Source organism: Hemibagrus wyckioides, linkage group LG05 (genome assembly GCF_019097595.1).
Source record: "Hemibagrus wyckioides isolate EC202008001 linkage group LG05, SWU_Hwy_1.0, whole genome shotgun sequence".
Taxonomy (NCBI): Eukaryota; Metazoa; Chordata; class Actinopteri; order Siluriformes; family Bagridae; genus Hemibagrus; species Hemibagrus wyckioides.
In genome coordinates this window covers 27,321,759-27,337,712 of record NC_080714.1, presented here as the reverse complement: position 1 = coordinate 27,337,712, position 15,954 = coordinate 27,321,759, and the positions used below count along the sequence as shown (strand labels likewise).

The 15,954-nt window shown below is 42.8% G+C and overlaps 1 protein-coding gene across 2 annotated transcripts in view; it reads left to right on the top strand.

The window, feature by feature from the left end:
• The first annotated feature begins 753 nt into the window (after nt 1-753).
• Nucleotides 754-15,954, top strand: part of slc35a3a (solute carrier family 35 member A3a) — a 15,233-nt gene continuing 32 nt past the window's right edge. Inside the window, exons 1-8 of one of the 2 annotated variants that reach the window (XM_058390513.1) lie at nt 754-1,170; nt 5,800-6,015; nt 7,512-7,666; nt 9,125-9,247; nt 9,953-10,127; nt 13,314-13,432; nt 13,950-14,083; nt 15,208-15,954. The exon at nt 15,208-15,954 is cut by the window's right edge and continues 32 nt beyond it. In XM_058390513.1, coding sequence (XP_058246496.1) covers nt 5,826-6,015; nt 7,512-7,666; nt 9,125-9,247; nt 9,953-10,127; nt 13,314-13,432; nt 13,950-14,083; nt 15,208-15,298 — 987 coding nt within the window. In that variant the 5' untranslated portion in view covers nt 754-1,170; nt 5,800-5,825 and the 3' untranslated portion in view covers nt 15,299-15,954. Of the gene's footprint in view, nt 1,171-2,747; nt 2,771-5,799; nt 6,016-7,511; nt 7,667-9,124; nt 9,248-9,952; nt 10,128-13,313; nt 13,433-13,949; nt 14,084-15,207 lie in introns of those variants that run through there. The other variant, XM_058390514.1, reaches the window with a different exon arrangement.

The following is a 15,954-nucleotide window of genomic DNA, read 5'->3' as shown; positions in this document are numbered from 1 at the left end:
AAGGTCCATAAAGACATGGATGAGTGAGTTTGGTGTGGAGGAACTTCACAGAGTCCTGACCTCAACCCCACAGAACACCTTTGGGATGAATTACAGTGGAGACTGTGAGCCAGACCTTCTCATCATCACAACATCAGTGCCTGACCTCACAAATGATTGTGCTTCTAGAGGAATGGTCAAAAATTCCCATAAACACACTTCTAAACCTTGTGGAAAGCCTTCCCAGAAGAGGTGAAGCTGTTATAGCTGCAAAGGGCGGGACAACTCCATATTACATTCATGTGCATGTAAAGGCAGACGTCCCAAAAGTCTCCACTCTAATTCATCCCAAAGGTGTTCTATGGGGTTGAGGTCAGGACTCTGTGCAGGTCAGTCAAGTTCCTCCACACCAAACTCACTCATCCATGTCTTTATGACCTTGCTTTGGTCACTGGTGTGCAGTCATGTTGGAACAGGAAGGGGTCATCCCCAAACTGTTCCCACAAAGAGCATGAAATTATCCAAAATGTCTTGGGCTGAAGCATTAAGAGTTCCCAGTGATTTGGAGGGATGTCCCAAAACTTTTGCCTATATAGTGTAAGTTACTTTAAGAACCAGTGCTTTATGGTGTATAATGTCCTAAACTGTGGTTCTGTGACGTAAGAAAGCCGTTATCAGCCCTACACCCTACCTACACACTACAGCCTCCGTTTAGGACTCGGCCTGCCTCCGGATCAGCGGGGGGCGCTACAGAGCTGCGGCGAACATGTGAATGGAAAAACACCAGGAAGTCACACACACATACACACTCCCACACACACACAGAGCCTGGAGGTGACAGAATGAAGAGGTGTATTTTTTAAAACCCAGCTTCATTTACACCCGGGAAACATTTAATCGGGAAGCGAGTAAATAAAAAAGGCGGAAAATATGGAGGCGTGTAGTGCAGGAAGTGGGATTAGCATTAGCTTGTGTCTGAGCAACACAGCAAGCTGGAGCAGAGGGAAAGAGATTCACACTGCAGCTTAACACACGGAATTAATCTCATTCATTCATCCCTTCATTCATTGTTTATTCCTCCTTCAGAATCAGGAGAAGAGAAAAGAACTTGGTGATATTTATTTATTATTTTTCTTGGTTCCTCAATCGTTCACTTCCGGATTAGCTGGAGAAGTCTTCCCTGGACTGCAGGTGAGTTTATTCCCCTGATATTCTGGATAAAAAGAGAGATAAAGATCTAATGCACACGTTTCTAACACAATTTAGCTTTTTTTCTTCATCAGTTATTATTAATCTTAGTCATCTCTCAGACCTCTGCTGTTATTTTCCCGGAGGAGGAAAAAGTTAGGCTCGAGAACTGTCAGTGTGACTCCAGGACAAATTTATTCATCATCAGAAAATATTCAAAAGGTTTTATTTTTCTCTTTTATATTTTTGTGAGCGTTGAGTTCTACACATTTAGGAAGTGTATGTATTTCCCCAAAAACAATCTCAGTTAGACCAAAAATAACCAACGACTCTGTGAGGTGAGGCAAAGTAGTAGTGAAGTTTGTGAGGCTTTATGTACTGCGCATGCGCAGAACTCGGAAGAGCTCGAGGCTGATGTTCCGAAGTCAAACATCTGGGTTAGTGTGTAGTCTGGTGTGTAGATAATTAGATAATATGTTTGCTCTCTGTCTGTCTGTCTGTCTCTGTCTCTCTCTCTCTCTCTCTCTCTCTCTCTTTGCACGCTCTCTGTCTCTCTCTGTCTCCACCACCTTCCCTCCCTCTTTTTTCCTCTATGTCCGGTGTGACCGGAAGCCGTTGCACTGACCTCAGTATGACTGTACCTCGTCTCTGCTTTTCTCTGTCGTTTGCTTCGTCATTAAATTTCGTCAGAATCGCCTTCTGCTTTCAGGGCGAGTCGGGGTTTTAACCCACATCACAGACACTCACTGGTGTGTTTTATTCCTCTTACACCACAGCAATTTTTATTAGAACGACTCCTCTGCCCTTACAGTCGCAGCTTGACCTCTGACCGCTCCACACCAGAGACTCCTTCCAATTAATGCTAAATAATCATCTCCCGAGAAAAGACGATGCCACATCGTAGACTTTTAGGTGATGTGGAGCATCTGCTGTTGCTGTGGAAACGATCATGCGTTAGAAGGGGCATGTTAATTAATGTATACCTGTCGTTCAGGTTGCTGATGGAAGTGCTGTGACGTTTACGCAAAAAAAAATACGTAACACCTTCTGACCAATCAGATTTGAGCGTTCGGTTGGATGGTTTCATGCTGTTTTGTAGCGCCATGATGTCTGAGAAAGATGAGGAATTGATGACCGTGTGGACATTATGTAATGTGATGTCACCTGATGCGTTTCGGTATGAGTCTCTGGAACGTCTGTGACCTTTAGAAGAATCTCAGATGTTCCTCTGACCATTCTGGAGTTAATTGTGTAATCCTGACACAAGCCGGTTCTCCATTCTAGCTCATATCACTGGCCCATGATGTTAATCTCGGATTTCTTTTCTTTTTTCTTTGTTTGTTTGAATGCCTATAAGGGTGTGTCCGACGTGAAAAAGGTCCCGGTGTGCAAACAGGACGAGGCGCGAGCCTCCGTCATCTAATAAAGAGGTCCCTATTGTTGATCTTGTGCAGTTGAAGAAGGTGTGTTCAGTGGGAGGTTTATATCCTGGAACATGATACCTATTTCCTCCTTTCACTCAGCCTCTGGGGGGAAAGGGTAGAAGTTTTATTTAGGTTTATCAAGACTATGTGAGTTTAAAGCGCTCTGAGTGTACAGTAAGGTAAGACTCGCAGAAACCTGTGTTTAATGAGGAGACAAAGTTTGTTGTTGCTTCCTGAAGCCGCTTCATTCATTCATTCCGGTAAAGATCGAGTGGATTTAAGGCACATGTATGCCTGTATAATTCTGTATGCAGACTGATATTTGTTGGGGTTTTTTTCCAGGGTTCGAGTCTGGTGAAACGAAAATGTGGACGATTTTTGCCTGCAGCCCTAATGACAGCTTCAGGGATCCGTCTCTGTCTGTCTTTAGGGATCTGCCTCTGTCTTCAGAAATCCGTTTCTGTCTTTAGGAATCTGTCTCTGTCTGTCTTTAGGAAGACAGTCTCTATCTATAGGGATCTGTCTCTGTCTTTAGGAATCTGTGTATCTTCATGAATCTGTGTCTGTCTTTAGGGATCTGTCTCTGTCTGTCTTAAGGAAGACAGTCTCTGTCTTCAGGAATCCATGTCTGTCTTTAGGAATCTGTGTCAGTCTTTAGGAATCCGCCTCTGTCTTCAGGGATCCATCTCTGTCTGTCTTTAGGAATCTGTGTCTGTCTTCAGGAATCTGTGTCTGTCTTCAGGAATCTGTGTCTGTCTTCAGGAATCTGTGTCAGTCTTTAGGAATCTGTGTCAGTCTTTAGGAATCTGTGTCAGTCTTTAGGAATCTGTGTCAGTCTTTAGGAATCTGTGTCAGTCTTTAGGAATCTGTGTCTGTCTTTAGGAATCTGTGTCTGTCTTTAGGAATCTGTGTCTGTCTTTAGGAATCTGTGTCTGTCTTTAGGAATCTGTGTCTGTCTTTAGGAATCTGTGTCTGTCTTTAGGAATCCGTTTCTGTCTTCAGGAATCTGTCTCTAGGAATCCTTCTCTGTCTTCAGTTATCCCTCTTTTATCAGATTAAAGTTTCAGACGCTTTCAGACACCTAATCAGTTTGAAATGGCTCCAGCGGAGCTTTGTTGAAAAGGTTTCTGCCTTTCCCTCCATTCCTTCTGCCCGCTCTCTTGCTTCCTGCTGAAGACAAGCATCTCTATACCCCGATGCCACCACCACCATGCTGCACAGCGAGCCCCTCTTCTCAGATGTCAGGGTTCTGACCACTGTCTTACAGATGACACTTTACTTTACTCCCTTTCTCATTTTTTTAATCCGCACTTAACGATTTTAACATGTCGTTCTTTTCATTGTTTGGGTTGTGTGTGTGTGTGTGTGTGTGTGTGTGTGTGTAACCAAACACTGACTCCTCCTTTTTCCATGACTTTTTCCCGGTAAGTGAAGCTTCAAGGAACTACTGTGTTTGTTTTGAGATCACATGACCCTTTAATCACCAACTTCAAACCCAGACTGCTTTCACCTGATCTCATCTACAGGGCTTCACTTTAATTTCATCTTATAGTTTAAGTAGTCTTTATTTGTCACATATACATTACTGCACAGTGAAATTCTTTCTTTCCATATCCCATCCTTGGGGGTTGGGGGTCAGAGTGCAGGGTCAGCCATGATGCATCGCCCCTGGAGCAGGGTGGGGTTGGGAGCCTTGCTCAAGGGGCGATGCATCATGGCTGACCCTGCACTCTGACCCCCAACCCCCAAGGATGGGATATGGAAAGAAAGAATTTCACTGTGCAGTAATGCACTGTAAAGTAATGTAGGTTTGAAGTTGGTGATTAAAGGGTCATGTGATCTCAAAAGCCTTGCTCAAGGGCCCAATGGTGGCAGTTTGGCGGTGTTGGGGTTTGAACCCCGATCTTCTGGTCAACGACCCAGAGCCTTAACCACTTGAGCTACCACCGCCCCATTTATGATCTATGATCATTATGATTTATGTTCATCTCAATTAGTTCATTTCATATTTCATTTCTCGTCAAAATGTAGAGAGGTTCAAGAGGATGAAGACTTTGTGCGGGTTTCTGTAAGAGTATTCTCTCTGTTCTGGTTTGGTTGCTAAACTAGACAAAGAGGAAATGTTTCAGTGACATGTTTTCAACTCCTCTGGCATCCTTCAGCCTTCTTGCAGCAGGAGGAAATGAAAATACTCAGCAGTATTTTTAAGCCTTTGGAGCTCAGCATCAAAAACAAAAACACACTGATTCATGTGTAGAAATATTTGGGCTTCTGCAGGAAACCTGACCACCTCCTTTTAGATCTCTTCCCCTTATTTTCTTATTAGCGTGAACAACACTCTCGGTTTAGCGTTGTTCGGCTGCGTGTTTTCCATACGTCAGATCAAAATGGGAACGAAGAGAAAAGTGAGATAAAGGGAAGCTGGCTTTGATGTGTTGGAAATGTCTCAGGTGCTTCTGTTCTCTTTCTTCTTTTATACCAGAGTCTCACGGGACAAAAGAGAGACTCTTAATTCCCTCTGGTTACACTGAATTAAAAATCTTAAACAATAACGCTGGAGCAGAAACGATTTCTTCTCCATTTCCTGATGCTTCCCACTCTTTATTCACTCGTGTCTGATTTCACTACCATTTCTCTCTACTGACTGATCCTTTTATTTAACTGACCGACTGAACGTCCAGTAATTCGGATTTAGGATTTATAAAATGTCACTGTGTTTATGGTTAAAGACGTTAAATCCCGTCCTCCCTCACCACAGATGAGCATGCTGGGGGGAATATAGCCCTTTACCCCTCCTGCCCTAATCTTAATCAACTCTGTGGCTCCGTAGTCTCTCTATTGTTCAATTCACATTTAGATGTCATTTTTATTCTTCTTTTATTCCGTCATTCAGTTTCACCTTTGTTTTATTTTTATTCTTTTCTTTATCCCAATTCTTTCTATTTAGATTTTCTTTTGTCTGTCTGTCTGTCTGTTTACTTTTATTTTCTCTCTCTTTACTGCTCAAATCCTTTGATATGCACTTGTATATAATCTGAAAGCATAATAATAGTAATAATAATTATAACAATATAATATATATGATAATATATTATTATAATATATATAACCAAGATCCAAGATTATTTCCGAGTTACTGAGTATTTTAAGATAAGTAATTTATTTCTGCTCACTTTATCTCCTCTTTCTTCCCCCCCATCACGCTCAGCTCACCCCTGAAGGAATCATTAGGCCATGACGTCTGTGCGGTTGAAGTACCTCTCTCTGGGTGTGCTGGTGTTCCAGACCACCTCTCTGGTGCTGACCATGAGATACTCGCGCACGCTGCAGGCTGAAGGGCCGCGCTACCTCGCTTCCTCCGCCGTGGTGCTGGCCGAGCTGCTCAAGATCCTCACCTGCATCTGCCTCGTCTGCAAAGAGCACAGTAAGTCCACACCTCCGACATAACCTGAGCTGGAGTGTCTGACTGAGACTCCAACTACATCAGTGTGTTATATAACGCCGTCTGGAGCTGGTTTTGTTGTGAGAAAATGAGATACACTATTGTGGAAATGGTTGAAGTGTAATAGAAGAATGTTGAGTATTGCAAGGCCACACTTTAGAGACAAAAACCACACCTTCTTTACTGTGACTGACAGACAAAAGCCACGCCTCCTTCCCTGTCATTGACAGACAAAAGCCACGCCTCCTTCCCTGTCATTGACAGACAAAAGCCACGCCTCCTTCCCTGTCATTGACAGACAAAAGCCATGCCTCCTTCCCTGTCATTGACAGACAAAAGCCACGCCTCCTTCCCTGTTATTGACAGACAAAAGCCATGCCTCCTTCTTTGTGACTGACAGACAGAAGCCACGCTTCCTTCTTTGTGACTGACAGACAAAAGCCACGCCTCCTTCACTGTGACTTTCAAACAGAAGCCTTACCTTCTTCCCTGGGACTGACAGACAGAAGCCACACCTCCTTCCCTGTGACTGACAGACAAAAGCCACACCCCCTACACTGCGACTCACAGACAGGAGCTACGCCTTCTTAACTAGAAATACTAGTTAGAGATATCAAGACCTCTTTCATGAGACTAACAGACTGTGGCCACACCTTCTTCACTAGGACTACACAGAGGCCACGCCTCCTTCACTTCGACTGACAGAAAGGACCCACAACTTCTTCACTAGAAATACCGGTTAGAGATATCAAGACTCTTTTTATGTGAATGTCAGACAACACCACCTTCACTAGGACTAGAATAAGACCAAGACTACTTCTCTTGAAATACCAGATGCAGAGGCCACACCTCCTTCACTGCAAGTGACCGTGAACCTGAGACTGACAAAAAGACCACACCTCCTTCACTGGGACTGATGGGTCTGACAGAGGCCACACCTCTTTACTGTGCCTGACAGAGGCCACACCTCCTTTACTATAACTGACACAGAGGCCACACCTCCTTTACTGGGAGTGACAGAGGCAGCCACATCTCCTTCACAGGGACGGACACATCTCACTGAGACTGACAGGCTACACCTCCTTCACTAGGGCCACTAGATACAGAGACCACACCATCTTTACTGTGACTGACCTACACGGTGGTCACACCTACTTTATTATGAAAGACAGATACAGAGGCCACACCTTCTTCAGTGGGAATTCCAAATTTTTTTCTCTTGTATTCTGAGGTTAATCTAACATGCATAAGGAGACCATATCCACCAGTGTAGCCTCGGAATTTATCCATATTTACTAAAACATTCCTTTTCCATTTTTTTGTTATGACCAAAATATATCTGGTCATCCCACAATTCTAATAAACATTGTTATGTCTCTCCTTGCCGAGGTCCGTGAGATTTCTGTTTAATGTTTATCTGAGTGTCAGTATTGTGATGTCTGGACTGGTCTGTGTCCTTGGTGTGTGGTGGTGATCAGGTTACAGTGTCCGTGCTCTCAGCAGTATCCTCAGGCAGGAGATCCTCCATAAGCCAGTGGAGACGCTGAAGCTGGCCATTCCCTCAGGAATCTACACACTGCAGAACAACCTACTGTACGTGGCACTTTCCAACCTCGACGCTGCAACATACCAGGTAGTGGAAGGAGAACATCATCCATTCATCCATCCATCCATCCATCCATTCATCTGTATATACATATGTATATTCATTCACTCATACATATATGTAAACACCGCACATTTCATTCATCCACCCATCCATCCATTTATTCATATATCTATACAATTCTCATTCCAGCCATCCATCCATCTATATTTATATACAAGTCTCATTTCATCCGTCCATCCAGTCATTCATCCATACATCTGTATATACGTGTATATTCATTCATACATCTGTGTAAACACCTCACATTACATTCATTCATCCAATTATCTATACAAGTCTCATTCCATCTATCCATCCATTCATCTGTCTATTCGTACATCCAAACTTCTGTATATTCTCCATCCATACAAACATGTATACGAATTCTTTGGTCCATGTGTGTAAACGTTGGTTCATCCATCCACCCATACATCAGTCATTAATTAATTCCCTCAGACATCCATCCATCCATACCCATCAACATGCACTTATTCATCCATTCATCCGTCTGTCTATCTAATTGTCTGTCCATCTGTCTATCAATACATACAAACAAAATCTCATGTATTCACTCATCTATTCATGAAACCACCAGTGTTTCTATCCTTCCTCACATACTTTCTGCCTATCCATCCATCCTCTCATGCCTACACCCTTTATATATTGATTTATCCGTCTTTTAATCTGCTATTTCATCCATCAATTCATACATTTATGTATTCACGCATTAATTTATCTATTTATCCATCCATCCATCCTTCCATAAATATTTATTCCATCCATATACATACAAATAAATAAATAAATAATAAACAACAAATAAACAAATAAATAAATATTTATTCCATAAATAAATATTTAATCCATCCATCAATCAATAAATCCAGTTCATCATATTAACCCGTTCCATTAATACTTGTATGTTGAGCTTGAGTCAGAGTTTTTAAATAATCCCAAAAATATATCAAACCCAGTCCTCTTTTTTCCTGCATGTAAAAATATCAGCTGAATCTGTGGGTGTTTTCTCCTTGAGATCCAGCTGCTCTCTCGATTCCACCCTCCGCGTGACAGCATCTTAATTATCTGCAAAGAAACGTGTAATTAAAGTGTAGAGGAGGAGCTCTTAACACAATATCTGATGTATGGCACTCCTCCAGAGCTGCTATTAAAACGTTTTTTGTGAAAAGGCCACGTTGTGTAAACAGTCTCCACGGCTATCGGCTTATTATTGTCATTAAAATTACAACGATTGCTGCTTTTCTTGTACAGAGATCATCAACCACTCGTTATCATTAGCGGTAATATTTCACAGGAGGCGGGGCTTGTGAATGTGTTTTAAGCATGCGTGTATACATGTGTGTGTCTGTACATAATTCCATTTAAATAAACTAGAAATCTTTAATGGTTACCATTTAATGATCTCTCTTGCTCCTTCTTGTTTAGGTGACCTACCAGCTGAAGATCCTCACCACCGCCCTGTTTTCCGTCTCCATGTTGGGTCGCAAGCTCGGTCTCTATCAGTGGCTCTCACTCATCATTTTGATGACTGGAGTAGCTCTTGTGCAGGTGAGCGAACAGAAATCAGCCTCCCCCGTCAGTCTGGTGTAGAAGGTGGATGCTAACTTTGTGTGTTTATGAAAGGGTTTATTTTCCCACCTGCAATGTCACAATAGTGAAGTCTTTCCATTCCAGGACTAATGTTCATGTACACAATATTGCCAAACGTTTTGGGACGTCTGCTTTTACATGCACATGAATGTAATATGGAGTTGCCCCGCCCTTTGCAGCTATAACAGCTTCAACTCTTCTGGGAAGGCTTTCCACAAGGTTTAGGAGTGTGTTTATGGGAATTTTTGACCATTCCTCTAGAAGTGTATTTGTGAGGTCAGGCACTGATGTTGGACGAGAAGGCCTGGCTCACAGTCTCCTCTCTAATTCATCCCAAAGGTATTCTGTGGGCCAGTCAACTTCCTCCACACCAAACTCACTCATCCATGTCTTTATGGACCTTGCTTTAGTCACTGGCGTGCAGTCATGTTGGAACAGGAAGGGGTCATCCCCAAAGCTGTATGAAGCTGAAGCATTAAGAGTTCCTTTCACTGGAACTAACCCCAAGGGGCCGAGCCCAACCCCTGAAAAACAACACCTGAATTCATTGATTTGGAGGGGTGTCCCAAAACTTTTGACAGTATAGTGGATGTGGGACATGAGTAGGGATGTGGTAGCCTAATGGTTAAGGTGTGTTTATTTGTGATTTTGTGTGCTCTTCAGTGGCCCACGGACTCTCCAGGTTCCCCAGAGAAGCAACAGGCCACAACAGGGTCTCAGTTCGTGGGTTTGGTGGCCGTTTTGGTGGCTTGCTGCTCCAGCGGCTTTGCTGGTGTTTACTTTGAGAAAATCCTCAAAGAGACCAAGCAGAGTGTGTGGGTCAGAAACATCCAGCTGGGTCAGTATGTGTGTGACAGATAAAATAAAAAGTCTGTATTACTGCACTGTGTTTGTTCTTCTCTAAATGAACACCGCTCCCAGTGGAGGTGTGTGTGTGTGTGTGTGTGTGTGTGTGAGGAAGAACATTGTCTTGTCAGGCTTATTTTTATCACACTGTGTGCTAATGGAGTGTTAAAGGCTCCTGCATTTATTCTGTTTAATCTGAGTGTGAGATTTCTTCGTTTGGCTTCAGTGCAACAGAGCAACGTTGCTTTATTGTTTCAATTTCCTGCTTTATGCTTGCTCATGAACCTGTCATACAGCCTTCGTACACTCTACATACACCCTTATTGATCTTCATACACCATCATGGACCTTCATACACCACCACAGACCTTCGTAAACCAACATTTACCTTCATAGACCTTCATACACCCTATATACATGATTAAACTTCATACACCTTCATAGACCTTCATCCACCCTGCCTGTACCTTCATAGATCCTTTATAGACCCTTCATACACCCTTCGTACACACATCACAGACCCTTCATACACCCTTCATGCACATATCACAGACCCTTCATACACCCTTCGTACACACATCACAGACCCTTCATACACCCTTCATACACACATCACAGACCCTTCATATATCCTTCATACACCCATCACAGACCCTTCATACACCCTTCATACACACATCACAGCCCCTTCATGCACACTTCATACACCCTTCATAGACCTTCATGCAGTCTTCACACTCCATTGTACACTCTCATCTGCCCTTCACTGACCCTTCATGCACCCTCATACAGCTTTTTTTGACCTTTTTAGAGACTTCATGCACCATGTTCATTCCGCTGATACACCATTTATACACCCTTCATACGCCCATCACAGACCTTCATATGCCCATCACAGACCTTCATATGCCCATCACAAACCTTCATACACCCTTCATATGCCCATTACAGACCTTTCATACACCCATCACAGATCCTCATACACCCATCACAGTCCCTTCATACACCCTTCATACACACATCACAGACCCTTTATACACCCTTCATACACCCATCACAGATCCTCATACACCCATCATAGTCCCTTCATACACCCTTCATACACACATAACAGACCTTTTGTACACCCTTCATACACACATCACAGACCCTTCATACATCCTTCATACACACATCAAAGACCCTTCATACACACATCACAGTCCCTTCATACACCCTTCATACACACATCACAGACACTTCATACATCCTTCATACACCCATCACAGATCCTCATACACCCATCATAGTCCCTTCATACACCCTTCATACACACATAACAGACCTTTTATACACCCTTCATACACACATCAGTCCCTTCATACACCCTTCATACACACATCACAGACCCTTCATAGATCCTTCATACACCCATCACAGACCCTTCATACATCCTTCATACACCCATCACAGACCCTTTATACACCCTTCATACACCCATCACAGATCCTCATACACCCATCATAGTCCCTTCATACACACATAACAGACCTTTTATACACCCTTCATACACCCATCACAGACCCTTCATACACCCATCACAGACCCTTCATACACCCATCACAGACCCTTCATACATCCTTCATACACCCATCACAGACCCTTCATACACCCTTCGTACACGCATCACAGACCCTTCATACACCCTTCATACACCCTTCATACACACATCACAGACCCTTCATACATCCTTCGTACACCCATCACAGACCCTTCATACACCCTTCATACACCCTTCATACACACATCACAGACCCTTCATACATCCTTCATACACCCATCACAGACCCTTCATACACCCTTCGTACACACATCACAGACCCTTCATACATCCTTCATACACCCATCACAGACCCTTCATACACCCTTCGTACACACATCACAGACCCTTCATACATCCTTCATACACCCATCACAGACCCTTCATACATCCTTCATACACCCATCACAGACCCTTCATACATCCTTCATACACCCATCACAGACCCTTCATACACCCTTCGTACACACATCACAGACCCTTCATACATCCTTCATACACCCATCACAGACCCTTCATACACCCTTCGTACACACATCACAGACCCTTCATACATCCTTCATACACCCATCACAGACCCTTCATACATCCTTCATACACCCATCACAGACCCTTCATACATCCTTCATACACCCATCACAGACCCTTCATACATCCTTCATACACCCATCACAGACCCTTCATACACCCTTCGTACACACATCACAGACCCTTCATACATCCTTCATACACCCATCACAGACCCTTCATACATCCTTCATACACCCATCACAGACCCTTCATACATCCTTCATACACCCATCACAGACCCTTCATACACCCTTCGTACACACATCACAGACCCTTCATACATCCTTCATACACCCATCACAGACCCTTCATACACCCTTCTTTTTCTAAATTCTTCTCAATATGATGATTAACTAAAACCGTATATAAAGGTCAGTCTTGATTTAATGGTGGTCACAGTAGTTACTTGAGTTACCCCAGTTGTTGTCACACCCTGTGAAACTGCTGTAACCAGTTCCATTGCCGTTACCAGGAACCAGTTCCTCGAGCTCACTGAGGATTGACTCTGCGACAGTGAGCTCGAGGAACTGGATATTTTTTTTTCCTTTTTGTAACTCCTTCTTTCAGTGTTCAGGGAGAGTGTTAGTAATTAAGATGCAGCCTGTTGAGTTAAACTTTATACTTTTTATCCAGTTATAGTTACCATCCATTTAATCTTCCTGTAAGAAGTCCTTTCCTGTTCTCCTGTATGTTATAGCCACTACAAACCGCCGTTCCCTCACCTCGCGAGGGAACTCTTTTTTTTTTTTCTTTAAACGTAAATAAGTATAAGTAAGAAACCAGGAAGTGGAAACTCGTCTCTCCTGAACATTTCAGAAAACATTTCAGAGAACTCGGTTACTGTTTTGCGTTAAAACACTGACTGATCCGTAATATAAATCTGTCTTCATCCGTAAATGTTGAATAAGTGTTTCCTGAAAAACAATCCATTTATTATTAGGTTTAGATTTACGAGTCCCTGTGAATGTTAACACTGACGTGTGTGTGTGTGTGTGTGTGTGTGTGTGTGTGTGTGCCCGTGCCCTAAAGGTCTTTTCGGTCTGGTTTTTGGCCTGTTTGGGATGCTGGTGTATGATGGAGAGAGAGTGAAGGAGCATGGAATGCTTCAGGGCTACAACTCCATCACCTGGACAGTGGTTTCTTTACAGGTGAGATTTATGCTACACACACACACACACACACACACACACACACTTGTTTATCATGACATTTATTAAATTCTTATTTTATTTGTCACATACACAACCGTACACAGTACAACTTGTAATGGAATAGAAATAAATAATAAAAAAATAATAGACTAAAAATAGTTACAATAAAAATAGAAAGACACTGACCGGTACAAGCAAATGAGAAAAATCAATATATTTTTTTAAATAAATTTGTGTGTACAATAATGACACTTCACTGTGTCGTCATTAAACTTGTCACAGTGTGTATGCAGCATTTAAAAGGGTTTGTTTGTTTGTTTGTTTATTTATTTATTTATTTATCACTTCTACACCCGTATTTTTGGAGCTGCTTTGCTTTGTGTGTCGAGTCAGTACGTCCTGTGGGAAGTGTGTGTGTATGATGTGTGTGTGTTGTGTAATGATAAATCTAATGCAGTTTTATTAGTACTGATATTACTCTGTGTTTGTTTTTGTTTGTTTTTTCCCCTCACAGGCGTTAGGAGGTCTGGTCATTGCTGCCGTTATTAAATACGCAGATAATATTCTGAAGGGTTTCGCCACGTCCCTGTCCATCATCCTGTCCACGCTCATTTCCTACTTCTGGCTGCAGGACTTTGAGCCGACGAGGTACGTGAAATGAGTCCAGCTGGAATCTTAAACCAGGACTGACCTCAGGGTCAGGAACCCTGGGGCTTACCCACATCCACATTCAAATTTTTTTGCGGTCACATGTGCGACCGTACACAGTATCTCATTTATTTATTTATTTATTTATTTATTTTCAGCTGTCTGTTTCGTAAAAATATAATAATAATATTAATAATAATAATAAAAAAAAAAATAAATAAATATAGAGTTTACCTATACAGGTGAGAAAATGGAAAAAAATATATGGAGAAAAATACAAATATTAATTTTCCAAATCAAATAAAAACAAAAAAATACAAGATGACCATTGACTACGTGGAAGGAGACTAACACACTGTATAATTCACTGCATTGTGTATTGATTGCTAGTATTTTTTTTACTATTATTGGATTGCTAGTCAATACTTTAGTGATGCAGCGCCCCCTAGTGTACGGTTCATTCTTAACACTAGAATAGAAGCCTTTATTATCGCCCCACACACATTACAGAACCCTTTTCTTCGCATCTCCCAGCTGAGGAAGTTGGGGTCAGAGCGCAGGGGCAGCTATGAAACAGTGCACCTGGAGCAGAGAGGGTTAACGGCCTTGCTCAATTGCCCAAACCCCAGTGCAGGGGTTTGAACCTTGAGCTTCTGATCAACAACCCAGAGCCGTTAAGAGCCCACTAGTTAAGAAGAGTCTCTTAAAACTTTCACATTTCTGGCATTTGGCAGACGTCCTTATCCAGAGCGACTTTCATTAGTTTCATTCATGAGACTCCATCTCATTTTATTAAGAGTCAGTGTCTGCTTCAGCTATGACCAAAAGATTCACTGATTCAGACACTTACGCTGAATGAGAGAGTAGTGAATCCCAGCTATGACCAAATGATTCATTGAGTTAAACACGGACTCAGCTATGGCCAAAAGATTCACTGATTCAGTGTCTTTCTCATTCAGAGTAAGTGTCTCTAAGTGAGTCTTTTGGTTATGGCTGAGATTCACTCCTCTCACATTCAGTGAATCTTGATCAGATCAGAATTTTATTGGTCATCATATGGAAGCCTGAGGTTTGACCGCTGTGTGTTTATTGACCCGCTGTGTCATGTGATCTCTCCCGTGTAGCATCTTCTTCCTGGGAGCCGTGCTGGTCATAGTGGCGACGTTTTTGTACGGCTACGAAAACAAACCCGCGTCCAACCCGAGCCGAGCGTGACGTCAAGCCGTGGACACCAGAGTGCTGAATGAGGTCCAGGATGGAGCTGAAGAGACAGAGGGGAATGCAGGGATGAAATGAGGAGGAGATGGGGAGAGAGAGAGAGAGAGAGAGAGAGAGAGAGAAAGAGAGAGGGGGAGAGAGAGAGAGAGAGAGAGAGAAAGGAAGGGAGGTGGATGGAGGTGTCCGAAAATGACTCATTAATTGAGCAAGAGTGTGCAGTCGTGTGAGGGATTGGAGACGGAGAGCTGCAGTGAGCCAGATGAGCTTCTACAACCATCACAGTACAGGAGGAGGAACCTCGAGCACAAGATAAACTCTTCCTCTGTTCACCAGAACACAAACACATGAAGAAAGTACTGAAGTGCCATTCAGATGTGTGTGTGTGTGTGTGCATGAGAGAGTGTGTGTGTGTGTGTGAGAGAGAGAGAGAGAGAGAGAGAGTGTGTGTGTGCGCGAGAGAGCATGCAAAAGTGTGTGTGTGTGTGTGTGTGCGTGCGAGAGTGAGAAAGAGACTGTGTGTGTGTGTGGTGTTAGCCATGTCACACAGATAATGCAGGACTTGTTTCCTGAGCAGTCGTGTGGATCAGTTTCTCCTGCGAACAAACTCCAGACACTGAAAATGCAATGAGTTTAATAATCTGTTTAAACTTGAA